The 20,653-nt window shown below is 37.9% G+C and overlaps 2 protein-coding genes across 4 annotated transcripts in view; one reads left to right on the forward strand and one right to left on the reverse strand.

Moving 5' to 3' along the window:
* The window catches only part of cep89 (centrosomal protein 89), a 53,350-nt gene that overhangs the window by 21,513 nt on the left and 11,184 nt on the right, over positions 1-20,653 (forward strand). For all 3 annotated transcript variants that reach the window (XM_085415306.1, XM_085415240.1, XM_085415372.1), the window contains one exon: positions 19,511-19,659. In XM_085415306.1, coding sequence (XP_085271432.1) covers positions 19,511-19,659 — 149 coding nt within the window. The remainder of the gene's footprint in view (positions 1-19,510; positions 19,660-20,653) is intronic.
* LOC146678190 (E3 ubiquitin-protein ligase RNF182) lies at positions 1,684-19,565 on the reverse strand. The gene is made up of 2 exons (XM_085415477.1): positions 19,371-19,565; positions 1,684-4,410 (listed from the first exon to the last, which is right to left on the reverse strand). The coding sequence occupies exons 1-2, from the start codon at positions 19,432-19,434 to the stop codon at positions 3,665-3,667; spliced, it is 810 nt and encodes a 269-aa protein (XP_085271603.1). The 5' UTR covers positions 19,435-19,565; the 3' UTR covers positions 1,684-3,664.

Genomic DNA, 20,653 nt, shown 5'->3' on the forward strand with positions numbered 1-20,653 from the left:
GTGTTGAATTACCAGGCAGGAACCTTTAGTACCCGACCTCAACCCAGGCAACTCAATGAAAAGCATCAAAATGGAATTGTGAAGGTTATTCTTGTCCCCTTATCTTCACACCTGCTAAAGTCCTTTTTGTTCTTTCTCTCATTGCAGCTTATGTGGACTTGCTCTAAAAGCTCAGTTACTTAAATAGATGATAACTGATTGAGATCAGAGGTTTTCTATCACAGGTTCCGTTTTAATACAAACGTGAAATACTAGCAGGTACTAACAGTTGCTTTCTTTTTAATGAACAGCTCTTGCTCTTGGTGATTACTGTCAGCCTGCGGTGATTGTAATATGTGTTGCCACCTAATGAGTTGAAAAAATAGGGATTGTGCATTAAGTGTGTGCTATAAAGAGAAACAGATTGTGACTACATTATTCATATGTAATTAAAATTCATGCTCCTCCATCTCCTGGATACACCTGAAAATGTTAAATATTTTAGTGAGTGCATGTATAAATATAGCCAGGTCACAGGTTTGACCCATTCTGCTGCTTGACGTCAGTGTGGGATGACTTTTTTCCGCTTTAATATTCTCCTCCACTCTATAATATTCTCCTCCACTTTCCCCCCCATCATCGCATTTATATGAACATTTACAGAAGTTATTACTCTAAATAATAGGATCACATAGGATATTTATTTGTGCTACCCTCCTGGTGTGCTGACCTTTGACCCTCCTTCTTTGTGCCTACTGTTCAAGAATGGCCTGAGTGAGTCAATTTGGCTAATTGTGTTTGACAGCTGAAAACCATAAACCACAGACTATGCTAATTAGTACCATTTTCAAAGCAAGAGAAACGGTTGCTAAGGAAAATAATGACAGTGAGCTCATTGAATTACCCACACAGAGGTTTGTCATACTCAAGGCTGTCCTATATGTGGACCAATTTCATATTTGTCTTTTCAGATGTAAGGAGGGAGACTGGGTTTTTTTTTTAATGGAAGCTGTCACTCAACTCAGGAAGATGAAAGGCAGGGTCCTTTAGATGTTGTATTGTACAACAAGCAGGACAAACACTTGACTGACACGAAGTCTTTGTAACAGATCTTACCAAATAGAGCAAAAATAATAACTCTGTTCCTCTTTTCTGACCTGCTGCTGATATCTGTCATAACTAATATCTCTTCTAAGAATCGTTTCTTCTTCTTATGTCTGTTCAGATCATTTTTCCTCATCAAGTCTAAGCTCATTGTGGCATATTTACTGTGTATCTTTGGTGAAAATAATATTGCACAATAGTATGCCACTAAAAAATGAAAGATCTTTGTCAAAGTAGTAATTCTCAGTTGCCATTATTCAAAAGAGAATTAAATTGTTATCCTTTTTTCTTATCCTCACACCTGGCAGTAATATTGAGTCTCATCAAGCTTTGGAAGGTTTGGAGATAATCATGTCAAAAATTGAGTTTAGAGTCTCTAGAAATCTTCTAAAGATTAAAAATCCCACTTCTACGAACACAGCGGTGTTTTGTGATATCACATATAATCTCTTGCCTTTATGATTTTATTGGTTTGACGGCATCTTGTATCTCTAAGCTTAAAAACACTACCTATGAAAAATTTCACAAAAATCAGACAGGAGGTAGCAGGAGGGAAAGTATGCACACGAGCAACCTATAGAAGAAAATAGTTCAATTTATTTAATTGCCTAGTAGCGTCTGTACTCGGTAGCATAGTGCTAAGCTGCAGTCACTGTATCATAAGCAGAAATACAGGAAATCATAAAAGATAAAATGTACAGCAACAGATAGAGCAGTTGACAAAGGAAATCCAAGAAATAAAAATATAGAGCACAAATGACAGAAAATCATCAGGACATACAGAACAGAGAAAAAGTTTATCACTCAAATGAATTGTAAATGCTACATCTGCATTTGATGAAATGTACCATTACCCGACTTCAGTCACTGGATATATGAAAAATAGTAGTTCTAGGCCCCTCAGTTATCAACATTTTAACAGAAAAGACTCTAAATGTTCTCCGAAGACTAAAATAAAGCCTACTTTTAAATTCAACAAAGGTCATACTATACTCTCCTGCTCATGAACTTTGTTTGATTTAGTTTGATTTACAGAATGAAATGCCCCTATAAAGCAGTTAAATGGTAAAACTATTTTAACTGGTTCTGGAAATGTCAGGCACTGCTGGATACAATTAAACGTGTCGCAGAAGAGAAATTTCTGCTACAACAAAACAAAGCTTTAAGGGCAATTTCTTTCTGCAACACAAAGGAAAAGACTTGATCAAAAATAGCATTTAAAATTCTGGACTTTCTTTCTTTCTTTCATTTTTATAAAACCGAATTAAAACACAATTTGTTGAGTCAGTATTTCCTGGTGGTACATGTAAGAAGAGCCTTTTTTTAAACATGCAGCAGACAATTAAGACAGCTGTTGCAACACATGTGCAAATTTGGCTTCTACCACGACACTCATTAGTATCTTTGAGCAAAACAAGCACGTTACCTGTACCAAAAAATCAAGAATAGCAGAGTTGCTAAAGCCAAAGGACAAACTGAATGGAGGATGTGTTGTTTGACAGGAAGTATCAAAAACCCTGAGGTATGAGCCTAGTTTATGCCTCACATGCACTGTTTCCTTGCACAGTAGCCCGAATGACGTGAGAGCTAGAGGTGCAGAAATGCATATTCACTAACAGCAAGAACCTCGTCACACCTCTGCCTGTGTGCTACTTGTGTAACAATTAAATTATGGCCATGTCACAGGTTTTTATTGGTGTTTTGTATTTTGTCATGGCAAAAAAACATGCTTTGCATGCAGACAGTTTTTTTCGAAAGTGAGGAAGGCTGAAAAATCGAGCCAGATGGATAACATACAAAATGTCAAGTCACTGTGTTTGCAGTTCTCACATTATGACCTGTCCTTCACACTCACTTTGAGGAACGGTGTTTCAAGTAGGATATTAAACTGTTGTAACAAAAATGCACGATCAGCAGGCTCATCAGCAGCCTAGTTCATAATAAACCATAGATAACCACCGACCTAAATCACACCCAATTATTTTTCTTTTTGTTGTTGGCAGCTGTCAATTGCAGTAATTAAAACGAGTTTGAAAAACGAGTAAGTAAACAGACCTTTCTTGTAAACCATTATAATGCTTTGAAAACTGTATTCACATTCATGTCAGTTCACACAATCCCAAATTTAATTTAAAAAGGTTTGCATCCCGGATTTTTGTACATAAACAATGTTGATAATTGAGGGCACAGGACTCCTGTCAGTGTTGTTTTTATGCAAGTCGAGGATTAAAGGTTTGTTGTCAAATGCTATGTTAGACTAGGTCAACACACAACACATAACAAATAAAGGTCACAAAAATGCATCACAGAAAAGTCGGTATAGGCTGCTGACAGACCATGCCATTGGCTCTGTTTCTCTTGACCAAGCTGGTATCTCCGTTGAAGCAGTACGTCTAACAAAAGCACAGCACATCACTGAAAACTGACTTATTTTGTCTCACTGGCCTTTTATTTGCATGAAGGTGACTGACTGCTCAGCTTGTTATGCCTGTGCAGGAGAGGATATCATCTTTACCTGGAGGCCTGTACTCCCACAGGCTGACTCTTTCCTATCCTAGGACAACCAGTTTTCAGGATCCCATCATCCTCTGGAAGAGCAGTCACACATGCCTTGACAAAGGCACTGGCAGAATCCATAGACCAGGCAAACTGTCAGGCTTGATGGTACTAAGCTAACGCATACAATACCCAGAGTCACTCTCTGAATCACCAGCAAGTAGATTCCAAGAGGAAGTGAGCCAAAGTATAAGAAACCCAGAAGCCAGACCAGGATGCGTGGGACATGATTACAGAACTTGGACAAGGCATCCTGATCTGCTGGCCCATTAGAGCCTATAGATACTGAGTCCAGGCTTTGCTCAGCATAAACATCTGAGCTGCCATTTTGGCTTGGAGAGTGTTGTGAGTCCCTCTGCACCTCCATTATAGTGATTACCAGGCAGTTGGATGAGTCACGAGATGGACTGGAGGAGGAGAAACTCTTTGGAGTCAAGACCACCTCCCTGTTTTGGTCGGAATTCCAGGATTTGTCTCGCATCACCAAGTGGGACATGATGTTAACATCATCAGGCAGGGCTGAAATCTCCTGCTCAGTGATCTCAGTTTGGTGTCGGCAAAAGGGGCAGGAGATGCAGCCTGCACTGTCAGCAATATCCAGGATTTTAACGAGACAACGGGCACAGACCCGGTGAAGGCAGTCCAGGATTTTAGGCTTCCGGTGGTGGACATTGTAACGCTGATAACAGATTTTACACTCTAACTCCTCCGGAGGAGGACTTTCCTTCTCCTCAAACTCAGTCTGAGGACAGCTCATCTTCAAGTCATGTTCTAGGGAAACATATAGAGACAGGGTGAAATAAAAACAGAACATCACATGTGACTTTAACTAGTATGCAAAGGAAGTAATAAAAGAAGAAGGAAGAAGGAAGGAACAAAAAACCAGAGCATGTTTGTCACTACAGTGTCTTGCATCTCTCTGCCCAGCAGGAAAAGGTCAAAGCTCCTCTCTGACTGCTTTGACTTTGTGTACCTTCTGGTGATGAAAGATTTATGATTTGGGAGTTGAATCAGGGTATTATACTAGTGCCCTTTTGTGGCAAAGTAAGAGCCAGTAGTGCTATTGATAATCAGGGAGAGATGGTACAGGGAGCTGCTCCCTGAACATTTTTCATTGATTCATTAGTGTTGATGCAGTTCTTAAAATGGTTTGATTGTTACTTAAATTATTTTTTAATGTATTTATTCATTATCCATTGGATTATATAAAGTCCTTCTTGGCATTTAATTTATTCAGTTAGGGCATTGGATAGTAGAGCATTGTCATTCATTGAAAGACTCTCATTGTTCTCCCTGAACAAACTGATTTCTTTTATTGGGCATTAAATGTGTTTGCTGAGTTAGTCATCAGGGCATTCGTTTTCGTAACCGTTTATTGAGCGCAGGGTCATGGTGGGGATAATGCCTATCACAGCTGTCATAGGGAGGGGTATAGGGTACACCCAGGTCATCAGTTCATCACAGTGCTTCCAGAGAGAGACAGACAATCACACAATCACCCTCACATCCAGTTTAGAATCACCAAAGACACCTAACATACATGTCTTTAGACTGTGGGAGAAAACTAGATCACGCAGAGGAAACCCACAAAGGCACATGGAAAACAGGCAGAAAGGCCCAGCCAACCATGGACATTCAAAAACCAGCAAGTTAATCATTACTTGAATTTATTAGTTTACTGAACATGATGGCCATTATTGGCTAGGATATGCTGAAATTTTTGACCAGTCTACCTATATGTCAGGATGTTTGCAGTTACCTAAAGGTGCTTCATTACTGTCATACTAGACAGAAGTTTTACAGTCTTACAATTTCCATCCCCACAAAAATTTAACAGCAACACCTAGCTATATTAGTCATAATTGTCATGTACCTACAAAAATTCCCTCTGAAGACATATGAGGAAGGCTTCAGACCCCACACTACATGGACTTTGCTCCAGACCTTCATTTAGGAGGACCCCTCTTTGTAGCTGCATACTCCATTGTTGCTGTTCCTGATCATGTTTCAAGATATTCCTGATTCATGGTTCATATTTGTAAACAATTTTAATTTTAAATTTAAATCTGTGTGTGTCCAACAAAATTGATAGCTCGTTTTTAACCATCCATCAATCCATACGGCCCTCCTTTCCGAAGAAAAAAAGGGTTGTAACATTGTGTAAAATGTAGGTAAAAAAATAATGCCCTGATTTGCAAATCAGTCAGACCCTGTATTTAATTCTTTATAATATTAAGATGACCAATACTGAAGCTTAGATTTAAAAAAATATATATATATATATATATATACTCATAATTTGGGGAGCCTTTAATGATTTCCAGAACAGAGACTTTTGCTCTTGTTTACATTATACACACCATTCAAACCTTTTTTGGAAATGGGTTGTAAGCCCTGAAAACAATGCAAACATGACATGATAAGGAACTTACTGACAATTGCTCTGGTTGTTAATTCAGCATATACTGATGCAACTGGAAATGATACCGAAGGACTGTTGTAATCTAATTCCACAGACATTGAGCTGTGATACAAAAACTACTGAACATCAGCTCCAGTTGTTACTGTCACATTTGTTTTTGCATATTACAAAACACATTCGAGTCGTGATGAGGTTTCTGGTAACTCGTCTACAGCCTGAAACACTTCTTCTTTTTTAGCAAAACTACCACACTGTGGATTTCTTTGAATGTCCCTGAGGGCTGAGAAATATGTGCGATCATACAAAAGAGACTAAATACTTAGCAGGAGGTCTGTCATTTCTGAAGCAAATAAATATCAAAATCATTTTATCCATACTGTGTATATGTTCTGTTTATTAAAACTGGATAAGGTAGAAAATTCTCAATATCAGACATGGGATTTTTTTATAGGTTTCCCTTGCTTCTGCAGATTTAGAACAGCATTATTCTTTTATGCTCTGTTCTCTTGAAATTTAGCCTTGAGAAAAAAATGAAATATGAAACTCAGTTTTCTTCAGGTGAAGAAATAATCAGTAGCTCTTTTAACCGTCTAATTTTCAATTTTTTCAATTTTCCTGTCGTATTTGGATATGCCTGCATGGCACTGCTTGTGTGTGTGTGCGTGTGTGCACAGAAGTCCACAGTTTAGGTTTGTTTTGCTGTCAGTTGTGCCAAGAGCAACTGACAGCAAAGGAGCAAATGAGCAGCTACTGTCTCTGCAGCCAAATCAACAGACCTAATACTTAATACTGTGCATAAACTCATGCACCCATTGTGTTATGTCAAATAATATGTAAAGATGTTGTTCTTAGTTAGCTATAGGCTATGACACATAGTGCTCAGCTAGTAGATTTAACGTTTTGGGAATATTTCTCTTGCCTCTAGCATACAAAAGTAAAGTGGTTCCGATGAGGCTACTTGTGTGGAAAACACATCCATTCTCTTACAAAATCAACGTTTTTTAGTCTTGAATTCTTGGCACTAGGATTTGCGCTACGGCCACGCAACTTAAATGGCATGTTGAGGCCAGACACAGTTGCTGTATAAGGTGTAGTAACACATTGACATTTTTCGTCCTTTTTAGAAAAGTGCTTGAGATTGTCCTCTGGGACATTACTTCTGATAGGTATTTGTCCTTGAGGGCCCCTCCATTACAGGTAGTGCCCTCACCTGAAAATACCACAGATCACGCTGTACTTCCTGCGTATTGTATTTTTTGCGCAGCATCTTCTTGGAGCCTATATTATGGCTACATTTCCCTAAAGATAGTTGGTTCATATGATGAATTTTAATACACTTTTTCTGTGTAGTGACATGTGTAAACTGAAAGACAAGGTAAAGCTGGTTACTTAACATGCTACCTCTTACATGTACTGTAAGAATAACTGTGTAAAATACTCTAACCTCAATATCCTGCAAAAGTGCGTGTGTGAAAATTGATTAGATACCAACTAGTCAATGGGATATAATCAGTTTAATCAGTACTGTTTCACCATCATTCAGAATGAAAGATGTGTAGCTCTCTCTAAATGTGGCAGTTAGCATAGGAAACAGCAGTGTCTGGAGATGGTAGTCCAGTCTTTGTTCAGCTCTAAGTTTATTTAGTTCAATTCAAATTAAATCAGTGAGGTTTAGAAAGGTTACGAAAGGTTTAGTAAAACCTCAGAAATTGCTTTTGAGAGCCATGGCACAGTTCATTCCTCTTGATACGGCTTACTTTACTTCTGTATATGGACATTAGCAAGTCCCCCTCCCATCATGAAAGTGTTATATAAAGAATGGCCAGTCTTTCACTCATTCATGACCATGAAATATAGATTGAATAGGTGGATTTTGCACTGGCAATTGCCCAATAGTACTCTCTGTGACTTACTGACTGTTAAATATTTAAGCCTGTCTGTTGAGTTAAAAAGCCTTCTGAAAGATGTCAGAAAGACGGAGATGTTCTTGCTAGATCAATCATGTAAGCAGAACTGCCTGATTTTCCACAAAAGTCCCCCCCCCCCCCCCCCCCCCCCCCCCCAAAAAAAAAAATAAAAGGTTGTAAAGAGGGGGATCGTTGCTCATAACTCATGAAAGAGCCCAGTTTGCAAAAGGAATTTGAGAGTTGGGGTTATAATTTTTTTAAGTATCCCAGAGAGCTTACATTGTAAACAAACTTTCATTTGTTTTCCCCACAAAGCCTGTATTACTAAGACCTAACAGACCATTAACAGTCATTAACCTTTTGCAATGCTTGAAACATTAATGATATTATTCACATCAGTGTTTTCTTCTTTTGCAATCATTGTACTACCTTAGTACTTTTTTATCACTACTCCCTGTCATTATGCATTAACTGGCCGTTTACTGCCAGAAATTTGTATCCACTTTGGAGATATACTTTATGCCACACTTTCAAATCTACCATATGAACTTACAGCCACCATAATATGTATATTAAACATTTCTGGGGGGAAAAATTGCTTTTGTTGGTTGAGCTGTGGTTTAATTGAAAGAATTTGCTGAGTGTGTTGTTGTCAGGTTCCTGGTCTGTAAGGAGAATATCCCTACTTTACGTGCTAAGCTATTAATCACCACAGCCTTCATCACCATCTTGCACTTTGCAATATTGCGTATCTCATCACTTTGCAGTCCAACCAGATGAATTGTCCAGAGCCATCCAGCGGTGCTGTCATCTGGAGCAACACACATTTGCATTGATCTATTCTGGTCCAAGACCTGCCAGGTTTTTTTTCTTTCTGTACGTGCTGTCAGATTCTCTTTTTTTCAAGTGTATTGTTTTCAACTAATAGAAGACAGGGTATGCATGTGTTATTGCATTCAATTAAAGATAAATTATGAGCTTAGCTGGTGATATTAGACTTGTCTCAGTTTTTACAGAAACAGGACATAGATTTTTTTGTAGTCCATGCAGAAAGCATGTCTTCTGATACATGCTGCAAATACAGAAACACTGCCGGCTAAAGTCAGCTTCACGTGTTGAAAATGCTACTGTGATCTCTCTCCTAATGAGAAACTGCTTCATAATGTGGATGCTGTTGCAAAATTATCAAGCAGGTGACGTTATTAGTTGTTAATAGTCACTGTGAACAGAGTGATGGTAAAAAAAAAAATAATAATAAAAGGTACCCTTTGGATAAGATTAGTTACTTGAGGTTAGATAGCAGGACAAATTAGTGCCCATATTGAAGAGATTCCAAAAATAAAGAAAGAGTTTCTTTTTAGCCATAGTGTCACTCTAAAATAAATCAACCACTCTTGCCTACTGTAGTAGTTAAATTTCATGACTAAATATAGAAAAATCACACCTTAGTCATTGTGACTGAGTAGTTAATTCACTGGGATCTAATTGCACTTTACTGTGGAGAGTCACTCTCTTTATATCTGAATTTTGAGATACTGTAAATAGTCTTGTAATAATTAGGGAGGCTACTGTTTACCCAGAAACATGCTTTGATATGTCCCTGAGAAAGGTTGTTGTAGACCAGGTTACTAACCACTTCATAAACATATGTTATTTAATGTGTAGTTCAAGAGGTAGCGTAACATGTGAGAGAAAGTGGAAACATTAAATTCTAAGATACACATTGAATATAATCCCAGGTACTTTTGATATGTTTTTGCACATTATGACTGTCATTGAAAACCTTATATGTTGCCCAAAGTAAACAAATGTACTCATACAGGTTTCAAGCATTGATGGGGTTCCTTTTACTGTTATAGACTGTTGAATGGGTATGCCTGCCCTATAACCCTTAGAATTCATTTAACTAAAGAGAAAGCCTTTAATACACACTGGTTAAAAGATGCAATTGATAATAGAAACAAAAGGATAGTGAATGAGCAACAAAAGCATTATTCAAGTTAAGGGAACTATTAGTTAATAGTAGAAATGAAAATGACAGACTTTTATGCTACTAGCAAAAAGTCTTTAGCCTTCACATGTACAGCAGCAGGCACTGGGTTTCTTAACACTGAAGTCGACTTCACATTTAAGCATCTGTTGGACTAGTTACTGTGTGTGAGCCAGTCTACCGTTCTGGCGCATTTTTACTGAATAATTAGGCCCTTATTGAGTCAGATGGTAATTTCACACTAGAAATTACAGCCATTTTGGTTTACCAAGAAAAATGCTAGAATCAGTCATTTCAGCATGAGACCCATAACAACACGCACACTATAGCCTCTTTTGTCTTTTTGTTTGTGCAGAGAAGAGATGGTTTTTTTCAGTATTACACTGGGTTTTAAAACACTGGACCACTTTCTGTCTCCCATTTGCCGAACAAAGTGTTCTTATAACCTTGATAAACACGCCTGCCTTTGTATCCTGCATTCATGGTGTTTAGTGGCTCATCCTGGGATTTCAAGCCAGTAACAAGTCCATCTTTTTAATAGCAAAAAAAATGCTTTGAGGAACACGTTTCATGACATAATGGAAAAGACTTTAATCAGCAAGATAAAAGCAAAGTCTAAGCTGTGTTATCACAGCTACAGACATCTTTGAAATACTGAGCTCCAGACGCTTTGACCTGCGCCTTCACACCCAGAGTTATGCAGGTCAATACTTTGTATAGATCCTGACAAAACCAGATCAAACGCGGTTTACCTGCATTTATAGCACTAGTGTTCCAAAAAAAGAAGAAGTTGTAATTGTATATTAAACATACTGCAATTGTTTTGTAAATCTTGAAAAGCCATGTTATATTTAAAATAGAAAATAAAAAGCATATAAAAATTTTGAATATGACAACCATATTAAAAATGTAATTGTACTAAGAACACCATTTGCATTTGTTTTTCACTGGCAGGTACTTCTTGGTTACCAGTTCGGGTTTTAATTAATGTACAGTCTGACTTTGTCCAATGTCATTGAAGACATCAGATTTTACCTTAGGTTTCTTGCCATATTCCAAACATTCTGTAAAAGACTTAGCAAGTTTTTCATAGACAGACTTGCAGGATGTGTAAGATATCGTGCGAAAAAGACCTTAATGTATGTTGCTTTCCTAAAGTCTGCTGCTGGACACAGAAATTTTGTCCAGTGGCTTCTGATACTCCCTTAGTTTACAGCAAGTGGACCATTTGCCCTCACCTTCCTGTGTCATTATTCTCCTGTCCCCTACCTTCTTCATTTCACTGTGGATTGTTGATGATAGCTTTGACCTTTGTTGTCAGAATATCCGCTTGGTGATGCTTGTCTGAATTATGCCATTGATCCAAAGGATTATGGCCATGCTGCTGCCAGAGCTTTCATGCTTGTTTATAACAATTAGGTGTGAAAAACAAAGAAAGGCAAACTTTCTTTGATTTTTTTAAAAACTAGATTGTTTAAAAAACATTAAAAGCATTAACAGTTCTATGTGTGCCTGTGGTAATAAATTGTACCACAGCTTTATACATACAATATAGTCTAGTGATTCTAGTCAATTCTAATAAGGTACTTTTGAAGATTTTCTCTTCTTGGGAGTTCTTAAATACTGATAAATTATCATTACTGCTTGTGTGCTTGGTGTCAATATTGGGCACATATTTAACTGCATGTTCATTTAGTCACATATGTTGTACTCCTATATGACACATTTGAAAATGCACAATATTTAGGCATTTGTTCAACCATTAAATCAGCAACCACCATATAAATACCTGATTGAGTCTAATGAATACAGAAACAATTATGCAACCAGACAAACATAGTAGCACTACTACAAACCATTTTACATAACGTTTTACAGCTATTTATTTAAAGTTATTTAAAGTTATTTAAACTGGCATTCAGGCATTTTCTTTTATATGCAGCTGAGGCAATGACAAAATTGTGTCTTTTAAATAAGACATCTGGCACAAACAGTATTCTGTTAGGAACAGTTGTCAAAGTGTATTTCATCATAAGCAGCAATTATGTATGGATGGGAATGTGGCTTAAGTCTCCAAGCTCACTGCCATCTTGTGCAGTTACACAGGAGAGTGTAACTGTAGAGAAGAACACCCACTTATGCTATAATCTGTACCTCAGATAGTACTAACAAAAATGAGTAAACAGGGATTTAACAAAACACAGGGAAGCTGGTTACAAAGTTTTCAAAAAACTGAAGTTACTAAACAAGTTGTATGCTGTATGTATGAAACTACAGGAAACTGCATGGTGGCACATTTAAACATATCACACATGTGGCATCTCTCACAGTTACTGAAGAGAGAAAAACGGGATTTATGCTTCAGAATGAAGTCAAGCAACTGATTTGGAGAACAGCTCTGTAAGTCTACTGTGGATTATTGTATGAGCATTACCATTAGCATTTAGGTTTGAACAGTTTTATTCCTGATAACAGAACTGTCACAGTGAGTACTTTACTAGATAATATTAACAGACTTCTGGCCTCTGGCCTCTGGTTCATGCTATTATACGATTTTTAAAAGGGAAAGTAAAAATAATTTAGCCGTCCAGGGAAGTTTAGCCCCAATAGCATTTTATCATAGCGCAGCATTTGGACACAACCTTTGTGACAACAAATACATTTCACTGGAAGAAGTCAGCACAGTGTCTGGTCCTCGGTCCTTGACCTACTTTTAATTCCCGTTTATTGTTTAATGTTCCATTTGGTTCTTAGTTTGTTTAGTGTTCATATTTGAGTTTCATCTTCCTTTATATCTTTTTTTTGTTGTTGTTTTTTTGCTTTAGTATCCTGGTTAGTATAACTCAATGTGTTCCTTTTCCTAGGCTTTACACCTGTGTCTTTCTTCATAGAGTTTACGGATGTTAGGGTCTTATGTCTGTGTGTAGTCAGTCACGTTTCACATCTGTAGTCAGTGTTGTTGTGTGTTCTTTCTGGGCTTCTTGAATTTTTTTAGATTTCCTCCCCCCCCCCCCCCCTCTTTTTTTTTGCATTTAACCCTAAACCAAATAAACTTCTCACTCTGTTTTTGTTTTTGAACTTTGTCTCGGTATGCCTTGTATTTGGGTTGTAATCTGCTGCACATGACAACATTTTGACTCCTAGGGTTTGTCATTCTGTCCTGTAGTCCAGTTTCCGAGTCAGCCATAGTTGCCAAAAAGTAGAAACTATTCAATAATATTCATTTTAAGGTGATGGCCTAGGTTTTACCTGGGCAAGTTTACGTTTACATGTGGTGTTTGCGTATTCATCCTGTTTTCATGTAGGTTTGATGTGGCAATTGGTATTTACCATCAGAATTTTAAATCCACAAATGAAAAACAATCAGTGTAGTTGTAAAGAAATTTTAAAAACTATAAAGCTCCTAACAACTATATGTTTGTATATTTGTATTTTTATATATTTATGTTTATATAGTTATTTATCCAGTGCTCTGTGGTTCACTGGAACTACTTCACAAAGTGGTTATCAATGGTAATCTGAGTTTCTGTGGAGGTTAAAGCAGTGCAAGGACATTGTGTAAGGTCACCCTTTATGGCTGGCATCCCAGGAATAAACCTTGCTCTGAATCTGATGAACATTGCAAAATGATTCTATGGTCAGATGAGACCAGCATGAATTTGCTTGGCTCAGATGGGGTCCAGCATGTTTGTTGTGATGGTGAATGTTATGTACCAAGGCAGCATAGTGCGATGATTTAGAGCTGCAATACCAAAGGTGTTGGGGCTTTTCACACCATGGAGGCCTGTAAATATAATTAAATGCTACCAGTCTACAGAAATCTGACTGAAGAGGGATAACAATCCAAAGCACTATTGCACAAGAATGTCTAAAGACAAATATAGTCTAGATGTTTCCCTACTAATCCAGTGCAAAAATCCTTTGGGGTATTTTAAAGAGAAGGTTTTCTTGCATTACATAGAGCAGCACCATCCCTCCAGCAAAGAGCGACTGAAAAAAGTTCATACAATGAGGCCTGTACTGTCAATATAGTTCAGTCAAGACCACTATAGTCAAAGGAAAACTATTTCCATCAACGTTTATGTATATTAAAATATATTTGGCAGTATGGTTCTTTCCTGAGACCTTCTCACATTTCCCTGTGCACACATGGAAATATGGCAGCGCAGATACATGGTTGGCTTTGAGCAGGTGGTAAGACTAAAAGGATGAACTTTAGCTAGTTTTTAATGGGTACAAACAGTGATGGGCATGCTAGAGAATCTGTACATAGCCTTGGCTGCTCAAGCTGGAAGTTAATGTTTTCAAACTCACATGAAAAGTTGTTTAACCTGAGCTGAAAAGTATATTTAGTAATTTCAAGCATGATCGCTAAGCACACCATTTAACAGCAGCTTCTGTCCTCTTCTTACAGAAACAAAGTAGTCTAGCTTGCAAACAAGGCTCAGAGTGATAGCAAATCGAATCTCGTTCTCTGCATTCTGCACAATGTGCTCCATGATCATTGTGCTATTCCTTCAACCCCTCTGTGACCATCTCCTGCGGGAAATGTCTGACTGTCCATTGGTCATGCTGATCAGCAGTATCCAGCTATATGGGATGCGCTCCTGACTCAGCAGCAAAATAGGTTATTTCAAAATGGAAGAACACCTGACCACATTGACCCGACAACATGTTATTAGACTGATTAAAGTGGACACTCAGTGATCTGATCTTACACACCAAGTTACAATAACAGTTGATGTAATTCATATTCATGTTGGGGCTGTTTGTTGTAATTTAATGTGGGGTTAAAGTATTGTTATGCAAAAGTCCTTCTGCAGAGTAGAGCTCTTTATACCATACCTTCAATTAATACATTCTTTTGAGATTTTCAGGAGTTAATCCATTTCTTTCTCAATGTCAGAATGGTAATAAAATAAATCATTTGCTAGCCCAAACCACCCTTACTCCAACTCTAATCTGTCTTAAATTATACTTATGCGAAGAAAATATACTGGATTTATTTTGTATTTTTGTTGTTACTGTGTGGAGAAGGTCAGCAGCCCCTGGGATGCAGCTAGAATGGGGGCTATATTGGCTTTGTGTTGCTCAGCTCAGCTTGTTGTGAGGGCTAAATGTCACCAGTTCAACTCCCTGGAGAGTTGGAGACATTTTGATTTGACAACATATAATACCGATTCCATTCATCACTGAGCTCAGCTGGGAATTAGCATGCCAGCTGGGCAGAGACAGAGGCCATATTCAAGGTTGAGACTCCTAAATGGTTAAGCGGCCAGCATGTGAGGAGGCAAGACAGGCGTCAGATAAGTTTCAGATTAATATTTAGATTCTGCTTGTCAGGTGGGGCTTTGGAGCCACCCTGCTGAGTGAAGGTCGGTGCCCTGCTGCTTTTGTGCTTTCAACATTTGTTAAATACATCTTGAATATTTCTGGCATGTTCTGCTTTTTATCAAACATGTTTGCATGTGTTTGACTTCTCTCTGAGTGTGCACTATTATACCCCATGGACTCCACTCCTTTGTTTTTCTATTTTCTTTTATAAACTAAGACCAATACAAGAATGCATTAAAAATGGTGTTATGTTATTTATTTTGGTTGTCTTAGGACATAATGACAGTTTTAGTCAATGCATCTTAAGTCAGCTCATTTATTGGTTGTTTTTCATTGGGGTTTAATTAGGTTCTGTGTGGTTTTCAAGACATTAAGAGAAGAATTGTTTTTTATGAGTATTTTTGTAAGGAGAATCCTATTTTTTTATTTTTTTTTTAGAATTTGTCATTCCTGGTCCATGAGAAGTAATGCAAAACAGGCTGTCCCTTTGTCAGAGCATTAAATACATCACACAACTACAGGGTGGCGGATGGTGACATATGCTACCCCCTAATAACCACATAGATGCTCTCCTCCAGAGAGCAGTCACCTTTGTTGGATTAAGTGGGAGATGTGGCCTATGGTTATATTACAGATGAAGCCTGTGTAAAATTGAACAGACAGGCTACACATATGTAATAATCTTCATTTATTTTGTTTTAGCTACATTTAGATTGTTATTATTAATTATGCTTCATCTCTGTGGTTGTATATTCCATAGCACTGTTAGTCATTCTTACATTGTTCTTTTTCTTTCTCTTGCTATTACAAAAAACACAATCACAGCCACACACATAGACTGCACTTAAAACTCACTCTCTTTGCTTATAAGGTGTTAGTAAATAAAACTGGTCCTACGTTTAATCAGTCAGATACATTTCTTGCAGCATGTTCTCTGTCTTGCTATCACGCTATTTGCAATCTGTGGCCTCTTGTATACACACCTTTATAGAATCAGAGCAGCCTTTTCAGTGCATCTTGCAGATAGCAAGGCTAACAGATACATTGAAGCTGTTTGAGTGAAAAACACCTGTGAATCTTTAGAGTTGCTCTGCAGATAATGCACTAAATATATGTATTCCTTAAAACTACCATTGTGTGCATGCCAAAGAGAAAAATGAACCCAAAAGTGCAAATATTTAATGTGCAAGAGTTGCTGTCATCTGAACATAACTGTCTCGCATTGAAACACCAAGGCTGGTATCCCACAATAAATGATTATTGTTGTCACAGTGTAATTATGGCTGACTTATCATAGTGAACCAATCTTAATAAGAAAACCAAAATGATTTAGATTTGGTTTTATAACAACCCTGAATTGGAATCGCTGAAGAAAACGGCTGGCTGGATGGATGGATTATAACATGTTTATCTTGGTAAGGCAAAAATGTCTTCAATTCAATAAGTCATGATTTGTCCTAAGATTCAAGTTGTAAATCAAAAGATATATATTTTGGTTCTACTAGCAGTATAGTATGACAGACTTCTGATGAGAATTGTGTCAACTGTATGATCAGAGAAAATATAAAAGCTTATATTTGGTTTAATGTTGCCAGTGTACATCCATAAAACTAAATAGAATGTCCATTTCTAGAAATGTGTAGAAATGTGTAGAAATGGACACATTTCTACACTGAAATGGACACATTTCAGTGTAGAATGCTGGATAATCTTTTTTGTAAACATGAAAAATATATGTATATGTCATGTTAACTCTGATGCAGGGAATTATTTCAGTTCATGTTCAAGATAATGTTATATATGTATACATTTTTCTATACATATAATATGCTATTGAAGGTTTTCATTTTCTTGTATGTTGCTGGTACAAATGGTACAGAGCTATGGTGATGTTACTGTTGGCATGCAACTGCTATAATGGGCACTTTAGGAGTAGACAATATAGCCTTGAAATTATGTCCCAATATTATCGATGATAATATCATAAATAAATGAAAAAATAAATACTGAACAATATGTGCAGCTCACAGGCAGCAGCGTTTCTTAGTGCAAACAAAACAAAGGGCTTCGTTTTCCGTAGTAGTAGTCTGTCACTAATGGCAGACTACTTAATTCAAAGTCTGAATTTATTTCCACCCGGAATTATAGTGAAATAGTGGCGGCATAATATTACACATTTGACATCTAACAGAGTGCAAGTCAAATGTAAGCACAAGGTAGCCTAGGTAGTGATTTGCTTTGAAAGAGCCTGCACCACTGTGTCATATAAAAAAAAAATGAAATTGAATCTTGAAATTGAATCCTATCTTGTGCTCACAATGCTGTATCTTGTTGGTTCAAGCATTTAACCAGCTGCTTAAAGCTCTACTTTCACACCGTGTAACCACATCAATAAACAGTGAAACATGTTTTTTATTTCCACTTTTAGAGAAAATAGTTTTCTTGCATATTTTGCAAAGTACTGTGCTTTGTTGGTGGTAACTGGAGGCTGACACGCTGCCCTCGTTCTCAGACATGTCTGGGCTTGAATCGTTGTTGTATATGCTAGCAAATGGAAATGCATAGCATCACTTTATCACTGATGTTGTGATATGACGCTATATGCCAAATAAAAATCAATATTGGAATTATCACAGGCAGTATGATAAGGTATAGTACTAGTTCACATATGTGTTATAGGTACATAATTAACACGGCCAATAATCATGTCACAGCAAGCTGTTGATTTCTGTTAATTTTATTTTAATTTCTTGTTTGTTTTGTCACAGATTTAAGCTCTGGTCATAATGTAGTATGAACTCATAATTGGTTAAAATAAATAGTGGGATTATTAGTCACATTTAATAAAAAAGAATCACATTGCTTCACCTATTTATCTGTCAGGACATTTTTTAGCTGGAGCAAAAAATCGTTTCTCAATTTAAATTTCTTGGAAATGATAAAACTGTATGCCACATGCATATAAAATTATAGAAATTATTGCTTTGAGGTCACAGAGGAAGCAAAGCTGTCCATGTAATTCCAACACTTATTTAACAGGTGGTTCATTCATACTTTTGCTGTGACAAGACCACAGTTAGCCTAAGGAAAAAGCATTTAACATCTGGTGTTGCTTCTCTGAAAATATTTGAAGAGAGGCTTTATTTGAAGGAGTTTTCACTTCTGCCTCAGTCTACAATAACCAGGAGCAGTTAGGGTCAAAACATAATTTGGGTGAATGCCTCATGTTTGGATAATTATAACCCAACAGTCTTCTAATCGGGTATCGTAATTGCTAGATTTGAAAGGAAACGGTGGGACATAGCCTTGTGGATAGAAAAACGAGCATCAAATTCATCGTCAGTATTCAAACATTAAGCAGTTTGCCTAGCTGCCTCTGTGAAGAATGTCGTATAATAAAATACAGGGAAGCCAGTTATTTAGTAAGCAATTAATCCGTAAAGTAAAAGAGTAAAAAAAAGCATGTTCGTTTTACTCTTTCCGAGGCAGACATTGTAATTTTCCCACTGCACACGCACACAAATACACAGGCTGAGAGATGGCTACTACCCCCACACACACACTATCTGTCCTTATTCAGACCTTGTTTTCCTCAGTTCTAAGTTGTCTCTGACTGCAGTGCCCAGAACAGCAGCATGTGTTATAGCTACTGTCATTGTGTCTTTTTGTGCATCTGTATTTTTCTCTGCCACACAGTTTTTCTTATAGTCTAGTTTTTGTAGATTGTTACTTGACTTTATCAGAAGTAAAGCAGGGCACAGTAAAAAAAAAACAAAAAAACCCTCACCTGTTTCCACTTGTAGAAGTGTGTGTGCTGCACTACGAGCAGTTGTTATGAACTGTCAGCAGCCTAACAGCTGCTCATCTGTAGACACAATGACTGAAGTATAACTTTATAACAAACTGCTATTTCCTTGACACAGACATACACAGACACAAAGACAAGTACACGCCCACCAGACAAATAAACACCACATGCAGAAGAAATACAGAGGGATTCACACCATCCTTTCCACAAAATCTACTGATCTGTGTGTGTGCATGTTTGTGTTTGTGTGCTGTTGTTGTTGTTTCTCACCTTGTCCCAGTGTGTGAGACTCCCCCTCCTCCACTCCACTTGTTTCTGCTGCGCTGTCCTTCATGTAAATCCACCCCTCTCATAGCAACACTCCACATCTCATTCCTCCGTGTCTGTGTGCTGCTAATGTGTATGTGCAGGTGTACCGGAGCCAGGCGTCAACCAGACTGGCAGCGTTGGAGGAGGCGGTGGAGGGGAGGACAGTGTCTTACCAGACGGAGATCCTTCACCTGCAGACGCTGCTGAGAGAAAGACAGGAGGCAGAGGAGAAACTGCTGCAGTCCAAACGGTAGGAGGGGTGTGAGGAGAAGGGAGAGGGGGGGGAGGAGGAGGAGAAATGTTAGAAGGCAAAAGGGCAGGAAAAGGGAGGAGGAAAGGGAGAGAAGGCATGAATGGGAGGAGAAGGAGGAGGACGAGGAGGAGGAAAAGATGATTTGTGTGTATCCGTGGTTTGGAAAAAAGAGTGAAGACAGGGAGAGGCATAAGTGTGTGTGCAGGTGCTCGTAGAGGCAGAAGGAGAAGACGTGTGTAGGCAAACAGATCACTTTTAAGTTTTTCAAGTATTCACGTAGCCTAGGCTATAAAAAAGAAGGAATTGCCATACAGAAATGTGAAAGGTTTTCTTTGAGTTTATTTAGCAGTTACATCAACAGGTTTATTCCTCAACTGTGAAATTCTTTGTTCAATACATATTCCTCCTAACTCAGTCCTAAATTATTAAACTGAAGATGCCAAAAGTATTGGTAAAGTTTCATGGTGTGTGTGTGTGTGTGTGTGTGTGTGTGTGTGTGTGTGTGTGTGTGTGTGTGTGTGTGTGTGTGTGTGTGTGTGTGTCAGCCCTCCCGATCTGTGAAATGGCAGCAACACGAAGAGCAGAGGCAGTGACGGTGTGTGTGTGAGGTGGTGACGACGCCCATCGGGCCCTGTGTCCCTGTTATTAATCGAGTCAAAATCTGTATTCGCTCAGTCGTGCGAGATCAAACATCTTAATCGTTTATTAGAAAGCACTGAATAACAGCACAGACATACACAATATTCACATGAAAATTTGAAGAAAAGAAGCAATATCATTTCTTAAGTCGCAATAGGGCTTATCAGTACACTGAAAAAACACTGACGTGTGGAAATGGAGCAAGATGCAAACACTGTTTAGTGCAATACTGATTTATTGTATAGCTTTTTGTTCTGGGGGTGTGTACATAATGTTACAATGTGAATAGGTGACGCTGCATTGAACACCCAGTTATATTACTCAATTGTCTGTGCTTCTTCCACTCAAGACA

The sequence above is a fragment of the Rhamphochromis longiceps genome, linkage group LG1 (assembly GCF_057381845.1).
Source record: "Rhamphochromis longiceps isolate RC_006_pf linkage group LG1, R_longiceps_female_GT1.1, whole genome shotgun sequence".
Taxonomy (NCBI): domain Eukaryota; kingdom Metazoa; phylum Chordata; class Actinopteri; order Cichliformes; family Cichlidae; genus Rhamphochromis; species Rhamphochromis longiceps.

Coding starts and splice junctions, on each gene's coding strand:
- LOC146678190 (XM_085415477.1), bottom strand. CDS start 19,434: ATGAAGGACAGCGCAGCAGAAACAAGTGGAGTGGAGGAGGGGGAGTCT. Junction 4,411..19,370: donor GTCTCACACACTGGGACAAG/GTGAGAAACAAC, acceptor ATGTTTCCCTAG/AACATGACTTGAAGATGAGC.